This window comes from Myotis myotis, unplaced genomic scaffold, assembly GCF_014108235.1.
Source record: "Myotis myotis isolate mMyoMyo1 unplaced genomic scaffold, mMyoMyo1.p scaffold_m19_p_38, whole genome shotgun sequence".
Classification (NCBI taxonomy): Eukaryota; Metazoa; Chordata; class Mammalia; order Chiroptera; family Vespertilionidae; genus Myotis; species Myotis myotis.
Window position 1 is genome coordinate 1,171,913 of NW_023416344.1, and position 20,542 is coordinate 1,192,454.

Here is a 20,542-nt window from a genome sequence, read left to right on the forward strand (position 1 = left end):
CTGTTTGCATTTCCCAATCTGTGTGGAAGGGGAAACACTCGGGCCAGCGGACCAGAGAGGACCGGGTCCTCCCGGTGTCCTAGAGCTTCCCGGAAGTATTTTTGGGTCGCTTCCGGCCGCCCCGCCGCTTTTTGTTCGGGCCATTCGGCTTGAGACCGCGCGAGTGCCAGGTGGGGGGCCGCTCGGGCCTGTGGGCGCGGTGGGTTGGGTGGCCCCTACCGGGAGGGGGCTGCTGAGCGGCACGCGGTCTCTTGGTCGCCGCGGCTGGGTAACTCTGGAGGCCGGAGGCCTGTCCGCGACAGTGGCGCGCTGGCCCGCCGATTCGATGCTGCTTAGGGCGCGGCCGCAGAACGCTGCCCGCGGCTCGTGCCCACGTAAGGTGTCCAGGATGCGACGGCGAGCTCAGGGCATGACTCGAACCGGCCTCATATCTGTCACTCCTTCCCCCGCGCCGGTGGCTGCTCTCTTCCCCTCCCTGCCGTCTCTCTTGCTAACTCCTGCCTCCCCTCTTCCTGAAACCATCTGATCCCAGAGTGCTTCCCATCACATGGGCTGTCAGTCGTAGTTCCCACTGTCACTGTCTTGAAGGTGGAAATCGGGTCAGTCCTCAGTCACTGACCCAAAGGACGTGGGAAGTCACTAGGCTTCTCTCCGCCCCCTCCAGGTAGTTCCAGCTGGGACCTGCCTCTGAGCTGATTGATCAGAGAGGAGGAAGCCGTAATGTCTGCCGTGGGAGCTGCAGCTCCATACTTGCATCACCCTGGTGTCAGTCACAGCGGCCAGGTGAGTTTCCTGGGGGCCCAGCTCCCCCCAGAGGTAGCAGCAATGCCTCGGCTCCTGGGGGACTTGGACAGGGGCACGTTCAGAAAACTGTTGAAACTGGTGGTTAGTGGCCTGCAGGGAGAGGACTGCCGTGAAGCTGTGCAGCGCCTTGGGACTACTGCACACCTGTCGGAGGAGCGGCTGGGTGCCCTGCTTGCTGGCACCCACACGCTGCTCCAGCAGGCCCTCCGGCTGCCCCCAGCCAGCCTGAAGCCCGACGCCTTCAAGGACCAGCTTCAGGAACTCTGCATCCCCCAAGACCTGGTCGTGGACTTGGCCAGTGTGGTGTTTGGGAGCCAGCGGCCTCTCCTTGACTCTGTGGCCAGGCAGCAGGGGGCCTGGCTGCCCCACATTGCCAACTGTCGGTGGAGGGTGGATGTGGCAATCTCCACCAGTGCCCTGGCCCGCTCCCTGCAGCCAAGTGTCCTGATGCAGCTGACACTTTCGGATGGGTCAGCACACCGCTTTGAGGTCCCCACAGCCAAATTCCAGGAGCTTCGGTACAGCGTGGCCCTGGTGTTGAAGGAGATGGCTGACCTGGAGAAGAAGTGCGAGCACAAACTGCAGGACTGACCTGCACTCCCAGTTGCCCTGGTGACCTGGGGGCAGTTGTCAGACATCTCCAGAAGGAAGCCCATCCTGCCTAGGAGGCACTCTTCAGTGAGAATGTGAACGCAACCATGTCACTCTCTGTTTGATTAGAAAAAGTCAGCACTGTTTTTCCTTTATTTGGTAGTAAAGCAACAATTAAAAACATGTCTTCCTGGGTGGTGTCACCCCGCACACAACTCCCCTGGCTGTTGGTGGCATTGCTGGGTGTGGGTACTTGCTGCTCCAGGGTGGCCAACTGGTCCAGTCAGTCTAGGGCCCAGTCCAAAGTCTTTATGCAGATGCCGTTTGTTCAGCTGGGCCCCAGGTAGCATCTGAGTGTTCTGCTCATTTGTTTCTATGAACCATGTGTTTCAGAGTGGATATTTCATTCTCGTCCTAAATCCCTGATAAGGAGCCAGCATTGTAGTGTGGAAAGGAAGATTTTACAGAGTATATAACAAATGACTTGGTGTAGCTTGTTATTGGATATAGTAAATGATAAAATAGACCAGTGTCCAGGGAATGGGAAGCAGGACTATGGGAGAATTGGGTTGTCATTTTACATTGGGTCATAAGGTGGGCTTCCTAGAAGAGTTGGTATGTGAACAAAGACTTGCAAGAGGTGAGGGAGCAGTGACCCAAGGGAGACTTCTGGGTAGAAGGGGAGTGAAGTAGAGGGGAGTGAGGGTACCAAGGGCATGCCCTACCCTAACAGCTGTTTTAGAAGGATCATACTGGGTGTTGTATTGAGCCCAGGAAGGAACAGGGGCCTTTCCCAGCACCTCCAGGGTGGGTGTGCTGGTCAGCTTGGTTGGTGGTCCCAGAGGACACACATTTAGGGCTGAAAGCCACTGAGACCTGGGAGTTTCTGGTGTGCAAGATTACCAGTGACATTTGTCCAATGCAATCAGGGAGACCTTGGGTCTGAGCCCAGCCCATCAGGGTGCTAGGAGCGCCACCCCCACTGTGGGACCTTGTGGCTGAGACTCCATGGCTCAAAATTATGCACCTGGTAGCAGCGAGGAAATGAGCCTTGCAGGCCACCCTTGTGTTACTGACCCCAGGGGTGGAGATGGGCCTGTTACTCAGAACCTACCTCAAGCCTCTCAGCAGCCCCTGCAGCAGGGGGTGGGCAGTCACTTGGAGCTGCAGCATCAAATAGCAGGTAACCACTGGGATTTTCACACCATTTTTCTGCCCACCAGGCCACAGAACGCAGGTGCACCCAGCTGGAGTTTACTGGCTATCTCCATGGCTGTGTTACTGTGTCTACTCTGGTAGTCCACTCTGAGGGCCACTAAAGGGTCAGCAGACTGGGGAAGGGGGATTTCTGAGGCACAGCTTTTGGTCCCAGCCATATGTTCCCACTTCCACCCTCACCCCAGGTAAGTGGGGGCACCCACCAGCCTCCCCTACCCCCACCAGAAGATGATCTGTGCCTTTTGTCACCCAGTTAGGACCAGGTGGTTGAGGTGTTCTCCATCTTACCCTGGCCAGGTAGCTCAAATGGCTAGAGCGTAGTCCAATATACCAAGGTTTCAGGTTTGATCCCATCAGGGCACATACAAGAATCAACCAATGATGCATTAAAAAGCTGAACAAGCCGAACCGGTTTGGCTCAGTGGATAGAGCGTCGGCCTGTGGACTGAAGGGTCCCAGGTTCGATTCCGGTCAAGGGCATGTATCTTGGTTGCAGGCACATCCCTACTGGGGGGCGTGCAGGAGGCAGCTGATTGACCTCTCATTGATGTTTCTAACTCTCTTATCCCTCTCCCTTCTTCTCTGTAAAAAAAAAATTCAATAAAATATATTTAAAAAAAAAAAAAAAAAAAGCCCTGACCGGTTTGGCTCAGTGGATAGGGCGTCGGCCTGCGGACTGGAGGGTCCCGGGTTCGATTCCGGTGAAGGGCATGTACGTTGGTTGCAGGCACATCCCCAGCGGGGGTGTGCAGGAGGCAGCTGGTGGATGTTTCTGACTCTCTATCCCTCTCTCTTCCTCTCTGTGGAAAATCAATAAAACATTTTTTTTTTTTTAAAAAAAAGGCTGAACAAATCAGTTTCTCTCTCCCCTCCCTTTCTCTCAAATCAATTTTTTTAAAAACCATTCTTCAGAATCATACAAAATGAGGTGGTAGGTGGGTGTCAGCTCTAACTGCTACAGCTCCCTTGTCCCAGCTCTCATCAGGCTGAAGTGGGCAGCCACAGGATTCACTCAGGCTGCAAAAGGACCATCTACCCTTGTTTGTGGTTGATCACCATAGGGCAGGGGCTGGCTTTTCCCACCTTTGTTCCAGGTCTGCACAAGGAATGATGCACCTGGAAAATTACCTTACAGCTGTGTCAACCTTACTTAGATCCTATGGGAGCTCTTGGTAGCTGTTCCTCTTCTGTGGGTCTCTGACTTCTCAACTTCAAAGCCTGGATACTCAAATTCATCATTCATTCATTCAACAAACATTTCCTGGGCTGTGAGTATAAGTCACACACACTGGGGATACAGGTGCGTAAACTTACTGGGTTCTGCCTTGCCGAAAACACTTTGGGAAATTTCTACAAAACCTCAAAATAGTTACAATCCAACATCATAAATTAAATTTCAATCTATAATTGAGAATAAAAGCAACCAGCTTAAAATTATGGGTTTATTGACTCAAAAAGAGAAGTCCAAAGTATTTTAAAACCTATTCTTAAACAGTGCTGAAAATCCTTAAAATGAGTTTATATTTACTAAAGCCCAAATTGGGGAATATAGCAGGAAAGTAGAGCCAGGCTGGTGGCGCTCAGTGGTTGAGCATCAACCCATGAACCAGGAGGTCAGGGTTTGATTGCCAGTCAGGGCACATGCCTGGGTTGGGCTCAATCCCCAGTGTGGGGTGTGCCGGAGGCAGCCAATTGATGATTCTCTCTTATCATTGATACTTCTCTCTCTCCCTCTCTGACATCAATAAAAAATATGTATTTAAAAAAACAAAAGAATATTTCAAAACACCTGGTCTGCTTGGTAGGCATTCAAAACACCCAGTCTTATGGCCTCAGTGTTTGTTTCATGCACCAGCACCACACAAAAGCAGGCCTCGGACTGGGTTCACCAGCCCTTGATCCAGGACCATGGCTGTGCACACTCAAATGCTAAAGGAGATTTAAGGTAGAAGTCTCTGGCCTGCAGTTACTGTTAGGGGAAAGAAAGAGCATCATGTCCAGGCTGGAGTCTGGAGAAGTCCATATAATCCTCCATCCTTTTGTCCCTCATTACCCAGGAGTAGACAAGGGAGGTGGGGTCCGATGAAGAGGTCCTTCGGTGCACAACAGTACCAAGTGCCAGCAGATGGCAGAAGTGTGCTCTCTCCACTTAGGACCTCGGCTCCAGAACCATTGCTGGGTGGCCTAAAATATTTACAGCCCTTTAAAATTGGGCCCACCCATCCAGATGTGCCAGCAGTGACCACCTGGGTGAGCATAGCAGCTGAGGTGGAGACACAATGAGCATAACCTCTGCATATGCACAGAAGTCCCTGGTCCTCTGGCACTGACCATTCGACTCAAGTTCTGGGTAGAGTAGGGATGCCTGAAGAGATAGGCCCACTAATTTCATGGCATCCTGGCACCAGGTGAAGGACATGTCAGGCAGTGAGTGATGGATAAGCAGTAGCAGTTGGTGATCAGGCTGACTGGCTCCACCCATGTGCTGGAAACACAAGCTCACATAAACTTAACCACCTCAAACTCCACTGCTCCCAACAACAGCAGAAAGCTCAGGAACCTCCTAATGCAAACATGGGGATCAGCAAGCGTTTTTTTCACCTGACTCAAATCCATAGCCTGCTACAGGCTATGCCATGCACGGCGATAGAAGCAGCAAGGTCTCAAGGACGTGTGGTGGGCTTGACCAAACCAGTGTGATGGTGACCCAAATCAAGTGTCACAACAAATCCTGAAGTGACTGACCTGTGTCCCTCTGCGATACCAGTCCACATGTGGAAGAAATGGGCTCCTCCACTGGGATGATGGTCTCTCAAATATTGCCCCTCTGATTGTAGCAATGGTACCAAAGGTCAGCAGGTCTCGAGTGGACTCCTGGCCCCTGGACTCCTTCCCAAATGGTGAATACAGGACACTGGACAGGGAGGGGGTCAATGCGGCAGGTCTGTCTCATCCAGTGCCCTCCATGGCATTAACTAACTGCTCTGTGAGACAAAGTGAATGAACATGGGCCCAGCCTGTAGGTCAGATTAATCAGAGTGGCTTGGCCCATGTGGAAACTCACGTTGACCCTGGGTGGCTGCTTGCCTGGGCTGCTGATGGGGGAAGAGGTTTGAAGAAAAGGAGTCAGGTGAAGGCAGAAGGGAATTCCAGACACTCCTCTTCTGGACTTCAGCGCACGCAAGCTCACACATCCTTGCTGAAGCCAGTCTGAGTAACTAGTGCTGAAGACACTGAGTATCTCCTCTGGCAGAGCTCACAGGACTTCTCAGGCCTCAGCTGCAGAACCTGGGTTCATCCGTCTGCACACTCAGAACTCTACATGACTCCCCTGGTGCAAGGGACACAGGGTTATGGAGTGGGATAAAATCAGAATTCCAGAAAAAAACACATTTTGTATGAATTTGGATGTTTTTAAAAGAGCAATTCTGAATCTTTACTAACATTCTACCTTGTTATCAATTATCCCATATAATTTAAATAGGTAAGGCTGTGGGTTTATTCCCACTTACACACATTTAAAGAGGTGAGTGGTCTATCCCATATGAATCTTCTGATGCTGAGTGAGCCTTGAGCTCCGATTAAAGGCTTTGCCACATTCGTTACATTTATAAGGTTTCTCTCCAGTGTGAATCCTCTGATGTATAATGAGATGGGAGCGCCATCTGAATATTTTCTCACATTCATTACATTTGTGTAGTTTCTTTACAGTGTTAACTTTTTTACGGCTCACATGGGTAGAACCCTCCAGGGTGCTCCCATATTCGTGGTACCACTGGGCACGCGTGTGAATCCTCTGGTGCTCAATGAGGTACGAACTTCGACTAAAGGCTTTCCCACACTCACTGCATCCATAGGGCTTTACTCCAGCATGAATTATCTGGTGTTGGAAAAGGGTTGAGTTCTGACTGAAGGCTTTCCCGCACTCACCACATTTATAGGGCCTCTCCCCAGTGTGAACCCTCTGATGAATTGTGAGCTGTGTGCTCATACTGAAGGCTTTTCCACATTCCAGGCACTCGTAGGGTTTCTCTCCCTTGTGAATCCTCTGATGGTAAATGAGGCTTGAGCTCTGGCTGAAGGCTTTTCCACAATCACTACACTCATAGGGTTTCTCTCCGGTGTGAATTCTCTGGTGCTGAATCAGGTGTGAGCCCTGGACAAAGCCCTTCCCACACTCATCACATTTGAATGGTTTTTCTCCAGTGTGAGTTCTTTGGTGGCGAATAAGCCGTGAACTACAACCGAAGGCTTTTGCACACTTGTTGCATTTATATGGTTTCTCTCCAGTGTGAATCAGCTGGTGCTGACTAAGGCGAGAGACCCACCTGAAAGCCTTCCCACACTCATCACACTTAAACGGTTTCTCTGCAGCGTGGATTCTCTCGTGTGCAACGAGGCTGGCACCATCCAAGGTTCTTGGAACTGGAGGCTTCTCCCCCGTGTGCATCAGCTGGTGCTGAGCCAGGGTTGAGCTCTGGCTGAAGGCCTTCCCACACTCCTGGCACGAGTAGGGCCTCTCTCCAGTGTGAGTCCTCTGGTGTCTGACCAGCTGAGACTGCTGGCTGAAGGCCTTCCCACACTCACGACAGCCATAGGGCCTCTCTCCTGTGTGCACCCTCTGATGGTGGATGAGGCTGGAGCTCTGACCAAAGGCTTTCCCACACTCCTCACACCTGTACGGTTTCTCTCCCGTGTGAATTCTTTGATGCTGAATAAGTTTTGAGCTCAGGCGAAAGGCTTTTCCACACTCTATGCATTTGAACGGTTTCTCTCCAGTGTGGATTCTCTGATGCTGATTAAGCTGCGAGCACAACCTGAAGACTTTCCCACATTCCTCACACTCATACGGCTTCTCTCCATGGCAGTTACTTTGATGTTTCCCCTGTAAGCAATCAGATAACTTTTTTTGGCACTCCTGACATCTGTTAAGTTCCTTCTGTACACCAAAGTGAGGCAGAGCCACGAATCTGAAACTCCTGCCACAAACATCGCATCTTCGAGATGGCCCATCTGCAGCAACCCCTTGACAACCCAGGTTGACATGTCCCTGCACATCCTCCGTGGCAGAGGTCTTCCTGGGAGCCACAGTCCCTGTGTGCAAGTGGTGTTTCTGAAAGAGAGAGCTTAGCTTACTCTCTGGCCAGACCTCAGAATCAGAGGTGTCTCCGAAGCCCGGACTCTGAGGATAATCCCAAGGGGGGGGGTTTGACCATCGCTGCCAGAGACTCTGATTTTAGCATGTGCACATCTTCACCAGCCTGCTCACCATCAGTGCTTATTGTAGAATCTGAAACATACAGGCAGGATAAGGCTCCTTCTCCTGAGCTCACAGAAAGGACAGAGGCTGAGGTGGGGATCATCACTAGGAACTGAGCTCCCTCCTAGGACACCTGACATGCAAAGACACTATCAAAACTTGACGCCTTTGACAGTTCTCAAAATTTGGTTTCATCCATACTTTTTGCCTCACACACTCATTTAACCATAGTATACGCGGCTGAGCGCTAAGAGCCACTTTCCCACAGAGGGCCACATCAGTAGAGGTTCATTCTGTGGGGAAATGGTGTGAGGAAAAGTCCACGAAGAATGTGCGCCCTAGATGGTCTGGCTCAGTGGATAGAGCGTCAGCCCGAGATTTGGGTCAAAGGCATGTATCTCAGTTACAGGCTTGATCCCCAGCCCCAGCTGGGGTGCATACAGGAGGCAACCAATCGATGTGTCTCTCTCACATCAATGTTTCTGTCTTTCTTTCCCCGCTTCCACTCTCTCTAAAAAATCAATTGAAAAACTATCCTCAAGTGAGGATTAACAACAAAAAAAGAAAGTGAGCCTGATAGAGTAGGGGGTTTAGGGAGAGGCAGAATTAGGCCGAGAGGTCAGAGGAGGTGGTGAAGAAGAAAGAAGAATTTTAAACTTAAAACAGAGGGATGGGCAGGTGCTGAAAAAGATGAAGCAGGAAAGCTATTGAAAGGTGTACAGGGGTGAGGCTGAAGGCCTGGGCATTGGCCTGTCCCCTGGTTGGGCTTCTGAGTGTGACCCAAGGCCAGAAATCTGCTTGCTCCAGGCCACTCTCCCCAACTCACATCTGACCATTTCCCTTGCCAGTCTGCCCCTCACCTTCTCCATATGGATTTCTCCTTCCTGTGCATTTCTGGGGGGTCCACCTACTCCACCAGCCCCCACAAGCCTTTCTGACATGCACTTACCCTCTGGACTCTCCACATAAGCGTCAACCTCCTTCCTACTCTGCAATCCCAGGAATTTTTTTGCTTAAGTCAGACCCTGTCATCCCTAATCACCTCCAGGGCCATCACCAGCCTAGGGCTGTCCAACAGAGAAACAGAGGACCCAGTGACAGGGCTCCGCTGGCTCCTCACATCAGTGCTCCAGCGATGGAGACCCATCTCTATGTCAGTCCTGGCGTATGGAAGGGGCTGCATGAAAGCTAGTGAGGTCAGTAGTGGATAAGGGTGTGTGGCTCACAGAGGTTAAGTAGTTCACCCATAGTCACACAGGTAATGAGAGACTAAGGAATGAACCCAGGTCTGTTTCCCCAAAAACATACCCTTTTAACATCTCTGTGCCCTTAGGCTGTGGGACATCTCCTGCCTGGTCCTCACTGTTTATCGTTTCCGCACAAACAACCTTGGCAAACCTGCTCTACCAACAGGGCAGGAGCAGCCATAGAGATGAGAAAACAGACAAGTATTGCTCTTCTCTGCATGCTGCTTCAAGGCAGAGGACCCTACGAATAGCCATGAAAGAGCAGTTAAGGATGCCAGCACTGCCTGGGCCTCCTGCAGCTGGATGAGGACACTGCAAACCCACCTGGCTGCCTCGGAGTCCACCTCTCTCTCTCCTGTAGCCAAGTCGGCAAGCAGCAGTTAGTTACATTACATAGGTCTTGCCTCCCTACATGCCACATCCTCAGCAACAGGCTCCTACATACAGCCAGCAGGCTCCTGTGTGGCTCAGCATGCACACGTTCCTTCCCTTCAGGGTCACAAGACACCTGCACACAGTACAGCCCACTTCTTCCTATCCCCACTTACTAATGACTACTCCTTTGACAAAGATCCTCTCCTTACTAACCCAGCCAGGCTCCTCTGAGCCTTGCTGAACCAGGCCTCCCCCTTGGTACGTAAGAACAAAACCCTAGCATGGCTTCTAACAGCTCAAAGCTACATCCCTCGAATGACACCAACCCCTTAAAGCATCTGCCTAAGAAAACTGGAGGATGCTTGTCCCAGCCAACTCCCAAGAGCAGAGCCTGTCAGCAAGCCCAGGTGGTGTCACATGGACCTGCCTTTCCCTTCTGTGATCCGTCACACCCCGTGCCTGGCTCTGACACCTCTGAGCAAGTGGAAGCTGAATAAGCTCTCGGTGAACTCTGACCTACTGCAGTTGTCACTCAGACTAAATTCTGTCCTCACCACTTCAACTATGACACTGACCATGAAGTCCCCAGGGGGCCTTGAGTCCTGAGACTGGGCTGGCTGTGATGGTGGCAACTGCAAGCCCTTCCCTCTCCCATGACCAGGAGGATCCTGGAATATCAGCTGTACCAACCAACAATATCACATCTGGTGCATGTTCTAACATGTTCCACAAATTTTCATCCACGAGGCTGTCCTCTGCCCTGTACACCCAAGTCTGGGAGCAGCTCTAAGTCTCATCGCAGGGAAGTCTTCTTGATGCCCCACCAAGATGGTCATCTCCATACGTGAACCTCTTACTAAGGAGCTCTGGCTCTCCTGCCATGGTGCCAGCCTGGCCTGTGTGGCTCACTGGTTAAGTGTTGACCTATGAACCAGGAGGTCACGGTTCGATTCCCAAAGTACATACTCGGGTTGCAGGCTCAATCCCCAGTGTGGGGCCTACAGGAGGCAGCCAATCAATGATTCTTTCTCACCACTGATGTTTCTATCCCTCTCTCCCTTCCTCTATCTGAAATCAATAAAAACATGTATTTAAGAAAAAAATCTCTCTGCACCTTGGAAATGTTTCGTGGGGGCAGGGTTTTAACTGGGCCAATCTGTCCCTTTATACCCAGCATGTCAAACTTGCTTTACACCTTCCCAAAAAGGGTCAGAAAGGAGTCTGGACATGAAGGTCCTTGTTATGAGCTGATTGTGCCCCCAAAAAGTGTGCTGAAGCTCTCACCCAGAACCTCAGAATACGAACTTATTTACAAACAGGACCCTAGAGCTGGAGTTAGTTAAGATGAGATCACACTGAAGTATGGAGGCCCTAATCCAATATGACTGATATCCTTGGAAAGACAGACACAGGAAGAATGCGCTGTGACGTGGAGGACTGGGTGATGCAGCCACAAGCAGAGGAACACCTGGGGCCACCAGAAGCTGGAAGGACCCTCCCCTACAGCTTCAGAGGGGTCACAACCCTGCCAATGCCTTGATTTTGGACCTCTGGCCCCAAGAATGTGAGATACTAATCTTTATCAATTCAAGCCTCCAGTCTCTGGCGGTTTGTTATGGCAGCCCCGGAGCCTCACCTGAGAGGCTAGGGTCATCCGGGATCCCCAGAAGTTCTGGAGGGAGCACAACAGTACCAGTGACATGATGTTCACCCGAGAAGCTGCTCAGAACCAAGATTACTCCTTCTCTTGCATCCATGTTTGTATCTTAATAAGAGTATTGGTAAGATGAGAGACTTAATAAAATGTGGTTTAAAAACAAACTCGCATGGTGATCCCTAGGGTCCGCCTTCCTGGGCACAAAACCGAGCCTCACCTGTCTGGAGGGTCCTTCGTGCCTCTCTCGCCTCTGTTCCCTGCAGGTCAAGGACCCATGGCTCCTGCCCTTGCTCCAGCCGGGAGATCAGTTCAGGCTTGAAGAGCAGAAATCCTGCTGTCAAGGTGACAAAGGAAACCACGTTGGTGCTGCTGGGAATGTAGCTCAGGGCTCAGTGCCCCCTGGTTTCCAAAAGTAAAGGGGTGGGAGGCGGCTGAGGTACAGGCAGAGTCTCTGAAGGGAGGATTATAGGGTTAGGATCTGGGCACAGTAGCCCTCTCTGTCTGGTTCAGCCCAGCTCCTGAGGCTAGACAGCAAGGGATGCCTGGACTCCCAGTCCATTCCCTTATCCTTCAAGGCCAAGATCCCCAGCAGACCCTGTCACCCAAGAGTTTGCCAAGAAGAGGCCACTGTACTTCAAGAAGAGAAAAGCTAGGCACTACCAGCAAGCCCCTCAGTTCAGAGGGCAGGTGTGTGCTCCAAGAGGTAGGGGTGATTAAGAAACAAGACAGGAGCATTTGAGATCTTGCTTCTCAGCATAGGTCATCAGTTTGGGTCAAAGAAACTCTTATTAAAAAAACAAACGAACAAAAAAACCGGCCCTGGCTGAGTAGTTCAATTGCTTAGTGTTATCCTGATATGCCAAGGATGCAGGTTTGATCTCCAGTACATACAAGAATCAATCAATGAATTCATAAATATGTAGGACATCAAATCAGTGTTTTCTCTCTTTCCTTTCCTCTTTCTAAAAATCAATCAATAAATAAAAATTTGTAAAAAGGAAAAAGAATGAAAACAAAAGAACAACAAAAATAAAGCAATGAATGAAACACACTTTAAACCAGAAGGCAATGAGGTCCAGTCCTCACCCAGATACCCCCAGTCTTGCATCCTTGCACAAAGCAAAGGAGCTAGGCAGCCTGAGAAGTGGTGAAGACCTGTGGGCACCCATCTGACACCCTCCTTCCAGGGCCATCAGCCCCATGCTGCGGGGCATCAGTGTGGTGAGCTCCCATCCCATCCCTGTGGTTGGAGCTTCCTTCAGGTTTCCGACCATGGGGGTGGAGAAGGGCAGGCAGAGATCCCAAGTTGAAGGCCTCAAGTGCAGGCAGGATCCCACACTGAACAGGAAACACGTGTTCTCTCCAAGCACACATGAAGCAGTCAGAGAAACATGCTTGGGCCAGCCTTGAAGGGGTCATGGTGCAGTGCTCAGGACCCCCTGAACACAGAACAACCAAAATGCAACGGAACGTGAAAGTAACCACAACACGCAGCTCAAAACTATCAGCCACTTGGAGAGTCAGTAATGATGTACCAACTGGCACAGTTCGTAGGATGCAGCTGAAGTCGCATATAAAGACAAAAATTTACATTTTTAAACATATTTACTAGAAATAAGGACCATAGAACACAAACGAGGTAAACAGTAAATTCAAGAAATTGGAAACAACACAGCAAACACAAACACAAAAGAAAAAAATAATAAAAACCAGGCAGAATTCAGTGAAATAGAGAACAAGGACCCCACATACCACTCCCCCAAAATTGAGCAAAACCAAAACCTGGCTCTTTGAAAATATGAATAAACAGTCCTGGGGCAAAACCAATCAAGACACTGCCAAAAACTTACATAAGGGAACAGCTGCAAACATAACAGAGCTTAAAAATAAAGATGGAGAACATTATGAATAAATACATGCCGAAAATGGAAAATACAAATGAATAGGTAAATTTGTACAAAAACTAGAAATGACAAAGGTGACAAAAGGAGAAATTCACAAGCTTGTTGGACCATCAAGCATGAAAGAAGGAAGGGCTTCCCCAGGGCCCAGGTGTTTTACAGGGACTTCTACCAATGCCCCCTGGTTCAATTAACTCCATCTATATAAATTCCTCCAGAAGTTAAAAAAGATAGCAAAAAAGCTATTTTAGTTTGAATTCTATTTTTTTTAAAGCTAACCTCTTAGCCCAGACAAGAAAGAGGTTGTATTACCTCCCAGAAGTCCACATACCCTGTGAGGATTAAACCCTGTGACGGTAGCAAATCTAGGAGCCCGCCTGGCTCACCATGACCCGTCCTAGAGTCAGGACCTGACCACGTGGCCTCCATATCCCCAGCTCTGAAAGAGGCCTGGCTAGGCAGGTGCTGATCTATGATGCAGGGGGAGGGGTCCCAAGGTACAGCCTCACCTAGTCCAGCCACACTGCTGTGGTTCTCCAGCATCACCTCCTTGTAGAGGGCCCTCTGGCCAGGGTCCAGACACTGCCACTCCTCCCGTGAGAAGTGCACAGCCACATCACCAAATGTCACAGCTTCCTGAAAGGACACATAACAGCACCCCAGGGACCGCTGGGTGCCAGCCCCATTCTGGGGCCACCTCATTGTGTCTCAGAAATGTGGACCACAGGGCTGGGCGAGACAGTCACCAGGAGCCTTTGGCTCTACAATCAAAGGTAGGGGCAGTATGGAGGAGAGAAGGGACCCAGACCATGGACCTACAACCCTCCACTTGAGAGCCTCAGGCAGGCCCGAGTCCTGGCAGGGGTGTGCTCACTACCTTGGGGATGGGCATGCCAGAGTCTGGCAAGGGCCACAGCGAGAGGCTGAAGCAGAGTCTAGGTCCAGGCACAATGGGCAGGGTGAGGGAATGGAGGCAGTCAGACTCCTACCATGAGGCTTGGTGGATGAGTATCCATGTGTCCTGGCCGAGAGACCTGCTGACAGTTGTGAAAAGGTCAGAGGTCAGGATGCTGGAGGCCCCCCCCACCCCTGATGTCCAGGGTAACCCAGGGGGCAGTGTTCTCTGATCCTTTACCTCCACTTCCAGATATTCTCTGGCTGGGACACAGGGGGAAACCAAGGCAGCCACAGTACTGGAGCATATGTCCCCCGAGGCCTCGCTCATCTTTCAGAGCGTGTGGTGGTTGTGAATCACTCCAAGAACGCTTAAGGGGTGGTTGCCACCTGTGTCAGGTGCTCAGCCAGGCAATGGGATGCAGCAGTGAGCAACGCACAAGGGCTTTGCCTTCACGAAGCACAGTCTAGTAGAGAGAAAAATTAAGTAACCACCCAAATAAATGAAAATTACAACTGTGATGGCACCAACAGACATGGAACTACGAAAGCATTTAAAGTAGGATATCCTGCCCTAGCCGATTTGGCTCAGTGGACAGAGGGTTGGCCTACGGACCTAAGGGTCCTGGGTTCGATTCTGATTCATGTCAAGGACATGTACCTTGGTTGCAGGCTCCTCCCCAGCCCGGACCCTGATCAGGGCTCATGCAGGAGGCAACTAATCGATGTGTTTCTCTCACATCGATATTTCTCTCTGTCACTCTCTCTAAAAACCAATGGGAAAATATCCTCGGATGAGGATTTAAAAAAATAAAACAAAGTAGGATACGCTGACTTAGTCTGATGGGTCACTTCCTGGAGGAGTTAACTAGGCCAAGGAGGTGAAGGTAGGGAAGGCGCTCCAGGCAACAGGCCGAGCATTTGCAAAGGGCCCTGGGCAGGAAGGATGGGCTGAAGGAGCCAGTGGGCTGGATCACAGGGAAGTAGTTGTGACTGGACATCAGAGCAGCGGGAGCCTGACAATGAATCGTGGGGCAAAGAGGATTGAATACAGGACACCCCGCCCTCCCATGTAATCTCGCCCTCTCCCCCTGCCCCCCTGGCAGGTCACAATGAGGAGAGGGTTTCCTAGTGGAGCTTTGGGTCAGAAGCGGCTTGTGGGTGAATTCCCCAGGCCGTGTGCACGCAAGACTGACTGGGCAGAAGTGACCGCTGTCGGGCAGCGCTGGATCCTCACCCCCAGTCGAGAAGGGCAGCCCTGGGAGGCAGCCAGCATTCAGAGAAGACAAACTTCCTACCCACGCCAGGCACAGCCCTTCCAGACACTGTAACTAGGTCTAGGTCTTCCCGGGGCCATGACGGGAAAAGAAGGCCCTCGGAGAAAGGGGTGATGCAGGAAGGAGACCCAGGCTCCCTCTGGAGCAGGCTGGCGGGAAGGCCGCGCTGGAGCCTGCGGCACTCGGCCCAGCACCTCCCGCCTCCGCGGGCAAGGCGGCCGCGGTTCCACCACATTCCCCGCAGCCGCTCACGGCCTCTCCGAGGGGCCGCGCCACCCGCGCTTCCCCGCCGAGAGGCTGGGGCGCGCGGGGCCCGCAGTGCTGGAGGCGGACGGCCGCTGGTCCGCGCCGGCACGCCTGCGGAGGGCGCGGTCGCCGCCTCAACTCACCCTCCCGGAGGACCGCCGGGGGCTCCTAACGTGGACAACGCCGGAAACAGGCCCCGAAACCCGCGCCCGCTGTCCCATTGATTTCCGGCCCTTCTGGGCGGCTAAGAAGCTGGGCCCTCTCGGTGGTCTCGGCTCCACCCCCGGAGCGCCGGGGAAGGGGCGGGGCCAGAGCGCGGGGAAAGCGCAAAGCCCTGGGGAGGGGCGGGGCCTCAGCCTGGGGGGCGGGGCTGAGACCATGGAGGGTGGGGTCAGGGCCCACGGAAAGGGCGGGGCCAAGGTTGAGGTAGGTCAGGGTCCAGCGAAGGGAAAGAAATTCTCTTACACTCAGTCTGGTTTAAGGAGAATAAAACTGAGAATATATATTTTTCTTTATTGATTTGAAAGAGGAAGAAACATCGATTTGTTGTTCCACTTAGTTATGCATTTATTAGTTGAATCTTGTACGTGCCCTACCCGGGATGGAACCCGAAACCTTGGCTTATGGGGGCCTCCTTAGCTACCCAACCAAAACAAACTGACAGAAAAAAACAAACACTGATCCTGCCCTCACTCCCTCCCTGCCCTGCTGGCTGTCCCTCCCCACAGGTCCTGGACTCCAGGAAGCCCCATCTCCACAGCTAAGACCCTCCCACCCCCACCCCTAGCTGCTCCCTTTCCCGATTTAAATCCCACTCACCTGTCCCCTCAGGTTCTGGATAAGGTCGTCATGCTCCCTCGCCCACTCCCTACTTCGTCCTGGGCCATGGAACCCCAGCTCTGGTCTCCCCACTTACTGGCTGGCTGCCCCTCTTCCTCCGCAGAAGTCGGACGTTTGCTCTCTCTTCTAGACCCCGGTCTTCTCACTGTAAACCACGCTCCCCGAATCTACCCACCCGTTTCCTTAAAGGGGACCTCGCCAGGCCAAGTCGGGAGCTCCCGAACCCGCGCCCGGTGTGAGTCAGTCTGTGCCGGGCAGCGTGACCCTAAATAAACCACCCAACCCCTTATGGCCCTCCCTCCCCCCGATAGCTCAGTGGGCGACGCCCGCCCTCCGAGAGTCCTTCTTGAGGGTGGGACTCCCCTCTATCCTTCTCCCGGGCCCCGCCCACTGGACGACCTGGTGGCCGGATAGTTGCCTGCAGGACCGGTCACTCCAGTGCGCCTGCGCAGAGGCCCGGGCGGCAGGGTAGGACTACATGTCCCAGTGTGCACTTTGCTTGCGGCCGCGGCGCCTGCCCGGAAGTTAAAGTGGCTTTCGGCCCCGCCCCGGAAGATAAGGCCGCTCTCGGGCGCCGTGGAGCCTCTTTCCGCCGCGCTAGGCAGAAGGTAAGTTGTGTCTTTGCCCCGGCGGCTCTGCTGATATCCGCCGCCATCCGCCGTTCTCCCGCTCCCTGAGGCCCGCGAAGGACCTAGGCTGGCTTCTAAGATGACTCCCGGGTGCACGGCTAGGGGTGGTGGCACGAAGGGGGCCAGGAACTGGAGAAAAGGATCCCTAAAGCCGGGTGGCGGGAGTGCCTGCCCCCCCACCTCCCCGGGCGCTGACCATGAGGTTCCCCCAGACTGCCGTCATGGGCCGCGTGATTCGTGGGCAGAGGAAAGGCGCCGGCTCCGTGTTCCGCGCGCATGTGAAGCACCGCAAGGGCGCCGCGCGTCTTCGCGCCGTGGACTTCGCGGAGCGACACGGCTACATCAAGGGCATCGTGAAGGTGCAGGGCGCAGGCCGGGGCGGGTGCGGGCAAGGGGTGTTCCGCCCGGACCCCACGCTCACGCCGCCTCGGCCCGCAGGATATCATCCATGACCCAGGCCGCGGCGCGCCTCTGGCCAAGGTAGTCTTCCGGGATCCGTACCGTTTTAAGAAGCGGACGGAGCTGTTCATTGCTGCCGAAGGCATCCACACCGGCCAGTTCGTGTACTGCGGCAAGAAGGGTAAGCGTCATGCTTCGGTGGGAGGACGGGGTCCCATGAGGGAGGTGCACCTCCTAGGTTGGTAGGGGAGGCATCCAGGAAGAAGCCTCACAGGGTGACCTCTGCTGGGCAGAACATAACCTCTGCACTGGCTGTTTTGGGGTGTTGTGAGGAGGGAGTGGATTTGCGTTGCCTCTGGCCAGCCGTCGGACGCTATCCGGCCCGTCGGCGTGGCTCAGGTTGAGTATCGACCTATGAACCAGGAGGTCACCGTTTGGTTTCTGGTTGGGGCACTTGCTGGGTTGTAGCCTCATCCCTAGTGGGGGGAGGCTGCTGATGAATGATTCTCATTGATGTTTTTCTTCTCCCTTCCTCTCTGAAATCAATAAAAATGTTTTTGTGTGTTTTTTAATACCATTTCTCCATTCTGACTGTTCCTGCTGCACTCCCTTGCAGCTCAGCTGAACATTGGCAATGTGCTCCCGGTGGGCACCATGCCAGAGGGCACCATCGTGTGTTGCCTGGAGGAGAAGCCTGGTGATCGGGGCAAGTTGGCCCGGGCCTCTGGGAATTATGCCACGGTCATCTCCCACAACCCCGAGACCAAAAAGACGCGAGTGAAGTTGCCCTCGGGCTCCAAGAAGGTCATTTCCTCTGCCAACAGAGCTGTGGTCGGTGAGTGGCAGGCAACAGTTGAATGCTTTGGGTCGCTTGTGAGCAGCTAGCAAGCGGGTAAACCTGGGCCCTGGAACCTAACTTCCCACTCCGATAACGTGCAGGCTCTGTGCGCTGGCATAGTTTCCCAGTCGTCATATTTGAAAAGTGGGCACAGGGTACCTACTTCATCCCGTGGTGGTAGTTGGAGACCAGGTTTAAGCTACTGGACTTATCTGCATTCTCCCATAACCTGGATTTGCTTCGTTCCTGCCCTTACCTTCACCTGCTAACAATCTTTTTAGAGATGTCTGATTTCCTTGAAATTACCCAGTATGTGCATTAAAAAGGATCTGTACCCAGGTTTGTTCACTTTGCTGTTTGACAACACTTTCAACTCCTGTGGCAAAGCTGGCCGAGATATGGCATGGTGGCTCAGCCATCACATTGGGTTCAAAGGTTGAGTGACCTGCCCATGTCAGACATGGTGCGGGGAGGGCTTTCCTGGAGAACCCTGGATTGAGAGAGGCATTCCAGGTGACATGGTGTGGGTAACTGTGGCTTGGCATCCCATGGAGCCCGAAGACACTTGCTGTCAGTTACAGGCTGCACGGGGGCTTACTCTTGGGTGGTATTTGCCAAGTGTTCCTGGCACTTCTGTGAATTTTGTGATGCTGTATGACAGTACAGAGAGAAGGTGTTTAGTGCAGGCCTTGGGGTGCTGAGGACGACCCAGCAGGGGATACTCTGTGTGATGGCTTTTCTGAATTGCCTAATATCCGCAACAGGTGTGGTGGCTGGAGGTGGCCGCATTGACAAGCCCATCCTAAAGGCTGGGCGAGCCTACCACAAGTATAAAGCAAAGAGAAATTGCTGGCCACGAGTGCGGGGTGTGGCCATGAACGTAAGTAGCCCAGTAGTAGGCAGTGGGGAGTATTCAGGATACAGGGCCTGAGGCTGGGTGGGCAGGTCCTTTGGAATCTCCCCTCAGGTGGGGGATTTGGGTGATGATTCATAGGTATAGGCCTCTTGATCCAGCCCCCTCCCCAAGCCCTCCCTTAGATAGATTGGGACCCCCCCCACACACACACATTAACACTACCTCCCTTTGTCTGCAGCCTGTAGAGCATCCATTTGGAGGTGGCAACCACCAGCACATCGGCAAACCCTCCACCATCCGCAGAGATGCCCCTGCTGGCCGAAAAGTGGGTCTCATTGCCGCTCGCCGGACTGGGCGTCTACGGGGAACTAAGACTGTACAGGAGAAAGAGAACTAGGGCAGGGGGCTCAATAAAGTTTGTTTTCCTGCCACTAAGCTGTTCTGCCTGTAGTTTCAGAGGAAATGTTCTGCTGGGAGGACCACTGAGCAGAGGCAGCTCAAGTGGAGGTGGGGGTGCTTGATCCAATCACACCTTCCTTCCTGGAATCCCACCAGCATCCCACACATGGACCTGTGCGCTGAGCACTGGGAGAAAGTAGGTGTGGATGTCAACCCACAGCTAGAACTCTCCTGTGATGATGGAGTTTCTCAGAACAAATGAACTTCCTGATTGGCCACAGCTAATGACACCTTTTCCCACATTGTCTGATAGTTCTGTCAAAGGTGGCTGAATCAGGGCAGAGGCTGCTAAGCAGGCATCAAAGTGACCCATCAGCCATTAGAACTAGGACACTCCCAAGAATCTTGCTCACAGTGGTTCCCTTGTGAGCCAGTGAAAAGTGCAGCAGGGCACTCCATGATGACCACCTACCTGAGTTCTGGTTTCCTCAGCCGGTCTTTGGGCTGCAGGGACCGAATGGGCGATAAGGCCTTCCTGTGACTGCCAGGTGGCTCTTTTTTTTTTTTAATATATTTTATTGATTTCTTACAGAGAGGGAGAGGGATAGAGAGTTAGAAACATCGATCAGCTGCCTCCTGCACACTCCCTACTGGGGATGTGCCTGCAACCAAGGTACATGCCCTTGACCGGAATCGAACCTGGGACCCTCGAGTCCGCAGGCCACCGCTCTATCCATTGAGCCAAACTGGTTAGGGCCAGGTGGCTCCTTGCTCTCGGGGATCGGACCCATCTTTAGTGTTGACCTTGCCCCCAGTTGTCAGCCTTGCCTTGCCTTCCCTGGCCCAACCTGCCCTTGGCCTTGGGCAGTCAACCAGCAAGGCTAGCCTTCTCTTGTGCAGAGCAACACCTGAAGGGAGGAGCATGAGTCTTGGTTACCTAGACAGTTACGTGACCTGCCACAGCATTACTGCTCCTTCTGATAAAGTTACCAGGGGCCTTGGCCGAGAGACTGGCTATCAGGAAGGGATGATGCAGAAGCTGTCTGGTGCTGGGGGAAGTCCTTTGTCTACTTAGAGTGGGCACGGCCCATTTAGAGGGGTTGGCCTTGAC

General features: G+C 52.8%; 3 protein-coding genes across 4 annotated transcripts; 2 read left to right on the plus strand and 1 right to left on the minus strand.

Moving 5' to 3' along the window:
- Positions 1 to 42: 42 nt before the first annotated feature.
- On the plus strand, positions 43 to 1,610 carry COMMD5 (COMM domain containing 5). 2 transcript variants are annotated; one of them, XM_036303727.1, is made up of 2 exons: positions 43 to 170; positions 665 to 1,610. In XM_036303727.1, the coding sequence occupies exon 2, from the start codon at positions 721 to 723 to the stop codon at positions 1,393 to 1,395; it is 675 nt and encodes a 224-aa protein (XP_036159620.1). In that variant the 5' UTR covers positions 43 to 170; positions 665 to 720; the 3' UTR covers positions 1,396 to 1,610. The 2 variants fall into 2 exon arrangements, with proteins under 2 accessions (XP_036159620.1, XP_036159621.1); XM_036303728.1 differs by lacking the exon at positions 43 to 170 and adding an exon at positions 177 to 374.
- A 2,431-nt stretch (positions 1,611 to 4,041) lies between these two features.
- On the minus strand, positions 4,042 to 15,768 carry ZNF7 (zinc finger protein 7). Its single transcript, XM_036303564.1, is given in 8 exon segments — positions 4,042 to 7,819; positions 7,821 to 7,903; positions 11,132 to 11,260; positions 11,370 to 11,486; positions 13,563 to 13,689; positions 14,043 to 14,087; positions 14,189 to 14,414; positions 15,614 to 15,768. Coding segments are annotated over 7 exon segments (2,262 nt in total). The 5' UTR covers positions 14,279 to 14,414; positions 15,614 to 15,768; the 3' UTR covers positions 4,042 to 6,148.
- Positions 15,769 to 16,767: 999 nt separating this feature from the next.
- RPL8 (ribosomal protein L8) lies at positions 16,768 to 19,463 on the plus strand. Its single transcript, XM_036303577.1, has 6 exons — positions 16,768 to 16,918; positions 17,152 to 17,298; positions 17,378 to 17,519; positions 17,955 to 18,173; positions 18,941 to 19,056; positions 19,271 to 19,463. Exons 2-6 carry the CDS (start codon positions 17,161 to 17,163, stop codon positions 19,427 to 19,429), a joined length of 774 nt encoding a protein of 257 aa, XP_036159470.1. The 5' UTR covers positions 16,768 to 16,918; positions 17,152 to 17,160; the 3' UTR covers positions 19,430 to 19,463.
- The last annotated feature ends 1,079 nt before the right edge of the window (positions 19,464 to 20,542 follow it).